The sequence below is a fragment of the Anastrepha obliqua genome, chromosome 1 (genome assembly GCF_027943255.1).
Source record: "Anastrepha obliqua isolate idAnaObli1 chromosome 1, idAnaObli1_1.0, whole genome shotgun sequence".
NCBI lineage: Eukaryota > Metazoa > Arthropoda > Insecta > Diptera > Tephritidae > Anastrepha > Anastrepha obliqua.
This window is the reverse complement of record NC_072892.1, coordinates 103723571-103730231: the sequence shown is the minus strand read 5'-3', so window position 1 is coordinate 103730231 and position 6661 is coordinate 103723571. Positions and strand designations below refer to the sequence as shown.

Sequence of the window (6661 nt, the reverse complement as noted above, 5' to 3'; positions counted from 1 at the left end):
ACATAAAAAATTTGTTTACGCTAATTGAGTTGACCCAACAGCCATTTATATTCACAAAATAAAAAGCAGACATATTTATTTAAAATCTTATTTTTAGTACTGAAGTATTAAATATAATTTACAAGTGTTTGTGTTTAATTATTTATTTTTATTTTATTTATTTCAATCCACTCAACCCAACAACAAGAACAGTGGCTTTTTTCTTGCAATAAAATATTTATTGCTTGGTGAATTAAATGTGAACATTAATACATACATATAAATACCCAAACATATAAAAATATTTCATGAATAGTTTTTGCGCTGGAAAGCCTCAACTGCTTGCAAAGTCAGCGACGTAGAGATGTTTTAGCACAGCTAAAGAATATATAATAGTTAGTTTGCAAAGTGACTGACAATTCTTAGTAAATTAAAGCAAAAACAAAATAATATAGTTACAATAGTTACAAAGCTCAATATATCCTGCAGGTGAAGGACGTGCAGTTGTAGGTAAGAGGGGCGCATAATCGTCAGTAGAAAAGATGCATGTAAATAGAAATTTATCTATTGCAGCAAACTAATCTTTCAAGACTTTACATATGCGAATCGAAATTCTTACCACTATTATGACTTTTTCGCTCTTGAGTGAAATATAGTCATTTGAGTTTATTCTTCACCAAAATTAGCCGTGAAACTACTTCAATAAAGTAAAAAAATGAAATAAAATTAGAGCGCTCTTACTTCGTACTCTACTCTTATTTGCTGTCGCCATGAACAAGATGAAACACGCAGCGTCAGAGAAATGTGTACATATGATAATCTACAATATGATATTCATCAGCACACACAACTGGCGCGATGCGATCATGATCTGTTAGCGACTGAACGACAGGTTAGCACATTGAGCGTAAAATGCAGCTTCCACTGGCGGAAGCTGTTGTATGCGATTGTAAGACACAGCGGACAAGTTAATTTTGTTGCTGAGCACTCATAAGTGTGTGTGTGTGGGAGATTTGTAGAGTAAAGCAGCAACTACTACGGCCGACTGGAAGTAGACGGGAAGTATCTACTTGCATGCTTACACACACGCACATTACCTTGTTGAACATATGTGAGCGCGCCAAATTCACGCTCAAAACTCGTCGTGAACGTTTCACTCAGAATATAGGAAAGTCACTTAAAGAGGCGAGCCACTCATTGCTTAGCTGACTCAAATACGCTGTATGCGCTCCATATAAAAGTAAAGCGACGATGCGGCTTGGAACTTATTTCAGTGATTTTTGTACGAACGTTGAAACGTTGAATGGCTCCACAGTAGCCAACGGAAATTCATGCACACACACACATATATATAGTCTCAACCGAATAGTCTCACAAATATAAATGGTCACAATTTGTACATACATACACACACATGATTGAACAAAAGCGAGCATTGAAAAGTGTTAGAAACGGATTTTGAAGGCGAACAAAAAGGAAACGCGTATATTTCCGGTGGTGCGCTAAAAATAAATCGAGTATAAAGAATAAATATTTGTAAAATAAATCTAAAGAAATAAAATAAAGGATACTTAATTATAATATTTTTTTATTTAGTTGTGAAATAATTTAACAGTGTGTCTAGCAAGGATCTGACTACTAGTGCGTTTAAGTGATATTTTAGCGTGTTTAAAAATATCAATTTGAACAAAAGATTGAAAATTATTCAACGCATATACTTAAAAAAAAATATTTTAATCAGAAATAAATAAAAAAACAAAACGTTAGTAAATGAATTGCATCGAAAAATTGAAAACATAAACTAAAATAATTTATATAATCATAATTGTCTACGGTAGTGGTCTTAAAATTTTTTATATAAGCAACCAAATCATCAAGTGCTGGATTACGGGTTTTAGTGAGCCATTTTCAACGTTTCAATTACAACAACAGCATACATTGAATATCAGTATTGATTAGCGTGAATTTGACCATAATTTATGCTTGGCATCTCATTTAATTAGGCAACTTAAGTTTTTTAAATTTAAACAAAAAAGAAAACAAACTACAAAAAATGGTGAGTACAGATAAAAACTCTATTAATTTAAAAATCAAAAAATTTCACACGTGACAGTCTTTTAGTGTGAAAATCATTTAAGTAAATTCAAATTTGCAGGCAAAAGAGAAATTTGCGTGTGGTTATCATAAATATATGTATGATTTAAATTAAATGGTAGCGTGTAAGGCAAATGTTTTACTTGGCTGAATAACGTGACTTAACTATAACTTGATAGATATGTCTGTATGTGCAAATGTTAATTTATTTATCAAATTCAAAATGTTACAATAAAATAAAGTAAAAAAGTGGAATGAAGTAAATAAAGCAAGAAATAAAAAATAAATGAAATGAAATAAAATAATAAGTGAAGAAAAAATAAAAATAAAAAATAAAATCAATAAAATGCGACAATAAATTTAATAAAATAATAACAAAATAAGTTACAGTAATAAAATAAATGGAACTAGTTTCAATTAAGTTAAAGTAAACTTCAGTAAAATTAGTTAAAACAAAATTAAATTAAACAAAAAATGAAATTGAATTAAATGAAATGAAATGAAATTAAATTAAATTAAAAACAAATCGAGTAGATATACTAATAAAATGAATTGAACTAAATCAAATTAAGTTAAACTAAACTAACATATTAAATTAACGGTAATTAACTTAAATTATAACAAGTAAGCGAAACAAAATAAGATAATAATAAAACAGAATAAGAAATAGGACAAGTTAAATTTCGTTTAGAAAATTTAATTTAAATTTAAGTAAATATTAAAATTAAATAAATTAAATTAAAAAAGTAAAAAAAAATAAAAAAATTAAAGGAAACAAAATAAAAAATAAATTATTTTAGTAAATTGATTAAATATAACAATAAAATAAATTAATAATAATTAAAAAAATTTACAAAATTAAATTGAATTAAATAAATTAAGTTAAGTGAATGAAAAAAGGAAACAGAAGAAACTAAAATGTAATAAGCTGAAATAAGTCACTTCAAACTAATCTGAGTTAAATTTAAAATAAAATAAAATAAAATAAAAAATAAAATAAATAATAAAATAAAATAAAATAAAAAAAATGAAATAAAATGAATGAAATAAAAAAAATCAATGAATAATTTAATATATAAATAACAAATATATAAATAACAAAAAATACCTTAGTAAATTTAATCAATATAATAATGAAATAAAATAATAATAAAAGAAATAAAATATAATTAAAAAAAATTCTATTATGCTCAATACTCTGAACAAACTAAATTATTTTTGTCTGATCTAAATTGCACCGAATTAAACAAAATGTACTTACATGAAAATAAGAAAAATAAAATACTTCAAAAGTAAAGTAAAATGTATAATATAATATTAAAGAAATTCAAAATAAGAAATTAAGTGAATGCAAAAATGAAATAAAATAAAGTAAAATTTATTAATTACATAGAATAAACTAAAAAAAATTAATTAAAATTAATATGAATTAAATTTAGCCCAGTTAAATAAAATTAACTTAAATAAATCAAAAAGAAATAAAATGAAATTAAGTTAGATTAATTTGAGTTAAAGTATAATTAAGTTAATTAAGTTTACATTTGAGTAATTATAAAAATTAAAAATATAAAAAATAAGTAAAATGTAATACAAAAATGGGTAAAATAAAATAATAATAAATTAGATAAATATAATAAAAAAATAAACTATAATAAAGTGAAATAAAAACAAAATAAAGTAATATAAGATTAATAAATGAAAAAAATTAAATAAAACAAAATATTATAGCAAATCGAATAAACATAATAATAAAATAAATTAATGATAATAAAAAAATTAATTTGAACTAACTTAAACTAAATTATGTAAATGAAATAAAAAAGAAATATAATATAAAATAAAAATTAAACAAATAAAATACTGCAATTGAATAAATATAATAATAAGATAAATTAATAATAACACAAAAAATTACACTAAATTAAATTGAATTAATTTTAGATAAATGAAATAAATAAAAAACAAAGTCAAATAAAATAATAGCAAAAAAATACACTATAATAAATACAATTTAACAAAATCTAATTGAATTAACTTTAATTAAATTAAGTAAATGAAACAAAATAAAATAATACAAGTTAAATAATAGGACTATGAATAAGTTCGTGCGGTTTTTTTTTCGAAATTTGAAACTTTATTGACGTAAAATGGTTACAAATTTAATATTCAAAGTATTGTCCATCGCTTACTACTACTTTTTCCCATCTTTCTGGCAATTCACGGATTCCCTTTGTGAAAAATTCGGTCGGTTTTGCCGCAATCCACGAATCGATCCATTTTTTGACTTCATCGTAATTACGGAAGTGCTGGTCAGCCAGGCCATGTTGCATCGATCGGAAGAGATAGTAATCGGATGGCGCAAGGTCTGGACTATACGGCGGGTGGGGTAGGACATCCCATTTGAGCGTTTTTAAGTATGTTTTAACCACTTGTGCAACATGTGGCCGAGCATTGTCATGTTGCAAAATAACTTTGTCGTGTCTATCGGCGTATTGCGGCCGTTTTTCTCGCAGTGCTCGGCTCAAACGCATCAATTGTCGTCGGTAGACATCCCCCGTAATCGTTTCATTCGGTTTCAGTAGCTCATAATACACAACACCCAGCTGGTCCCACCAGATACACAGCATAACCTTCAGGCCATGAATATTCTGCGCCGACGTCGATGTTGAAGCATGGCCAGGGTATCCATACGTTGCCCGACGTTTTGGATTGTCGTAATGGACCCACTTTTCATCGCCAGTCACAATTCGATGCAAAAACCCTTTCTTTTGTGCCGTTGAAGCAGTTGTTCGCATGCCATAAAACGGCGTTCAACGTCTCTTGGCTTCAATTCATACGGCACCCAATGGCCTACCTTTCGGATCATTCCCATGGCTTTTAAACGTTTGGAAATGGTTGATTGATCAACTCCCAAAGTTTTTGCAACCTCTTCTTGCGTTTGAGCCGGATCTTGATCGAGCAATTCCTCCAATTCGGTATCCATGAACTTTGGCGGCGCACCCTCGCGTTCTTCGTCTTCCAAGCCAAAATCACCACTTTTAAAGCGTGCAAACCACTTCTGGCACGTTCGCTCAGCTAGAGCATGCTCACCATAAACTTCCACCAAGATACGATGACTTTCGGCTGCTTTTTTCTTCATATTAAAATAATGAAGAAGAATTCCCCGCAAAAACACATTATTTGGCACGAAATTCGACATTTTCAAGTGTGGTAAAAATATTGTTGTTTACGCTTCAAATAAAAAACTTATACTGACGTTTGTGCCTTACGACAGTAGCTCTCCAATGAATGTTTGGAAATGTGGATCGATGGAATAATAATCAAGTTACGCCATCTGTTGTAAAACCGCACGAACTTATTCATAGTCCTATTAAAAAAAAAAAATAAATTAAATAAATGAAATAAAAATATTAAGAAAATTAGAAAATTATATCAAATGAAATACTACAATAAATTTAATACATACGTATTATAATAAAATAAATTAATAATAATAAAAAAAAATTATACAAAATTAAATTGAATTAACTTAAATTAAATTAAGCAAATGAAAAAAAAAATAATAATAAAATGTAATTAACCTAAAGACTTGAAGTAAACTAAGCTAATGTTTTTTGTTTGTTTGCGGGGTTTAAAATACAGCATCGAAGCAGACTTTAAAGACTTCCTATCGTTTGGAGCCATCGACCACCCTAGAACCGCTTTCGCATTACCTCAGAGTGTCATTGCATCTTTCTCATGTGCCTGCGTCCAGGTCCCGCTAAATTAAATTAAAGGAAATAACATTAAATAAATTTGATAACAGAAACGATTAATAAATTTTTTAAATGAAATCAAATAAAATTCAAAAATTAAAACAATTAAATAAATTGAAAGAAGAAGTAAAATAAATTAAAATAAAATGCTATAAAGTACGTTCACCCTAACACAAGCAGGAAATGACCTAAATTTTTAATTTTTTTTTATTAAAGTTAAAACTTGCTTTCATTTCTTATTTATTTGCTGTAGCTAAATAATAAAAAAATGGTGCACAATTTTGCAAATCAGCGCTTTTCTTTCGTTCACGTACCCTTTGCGCAAGCGGCCAACCTAAAAATCGAGCCCACCTCATATTTAGGGTAGCAAAAGGTGCAACACCTTCAGCTATGAATTTGGGTCAGAAGACTGTTTAGACCATTTTTGACTGCCTGTTAAGACTGTTTTGTGTGCTCACATACCCTCATACATATATAATTCGCAACTTTTTTGATTATATTTCTCTTTATTTTAAACTTCTGCTTTCCGCTGCACAAAACACTTTCTGCACGTGTGCACTATTGATGGGTTCAAAGAATTGGGACGTGGTATTGGTATTGGCGTTTATTGCAATTTCAACCTAAAAACGCATAGTAAGCAGCTGATAAAATACAATAGAGGAAAAAAACCAAAAAAAAAACAAACAAAAATTTTTTTTTATTAAAAAAAAATTAAAACAAGAAAAAAAATGGAATGGGGAAAACATCAAATAAAAATTCATGGTCAAATTACAAAACTTAAATAACAAGAAGAAGCTAAAGCAGCAGCAACAAACACACTGAAAAGAAACTGC

At 28.1% G+C, this 6661-nt stretch overlaps 1 protein-coding gene across 1 annotated transcript in view; it reads left to right on the top strand.

Annotated features, from left to right (window-relative positions):
• The first annotated feature begins 1263 nt into the window (after positions 1–1263).
• The window catches only part of LOC129253456 (elongation of very long chain fatty acids protein 7), a 118956-nt gene continuing 113558 nt past the window's right edge, over positions 1264–6661 (top strand). The window contains exon 1 of the mRNA XM_054891834.1: positions 1264–2035. Coding sequence (XP_054747809.1) covers positions 2033–2035 — 3 coding nt within the window. The 5' untranslated portion in view covers positions 1264–2032. The remainder of the gene's footprint in view (positions 2036–6661) is intronic.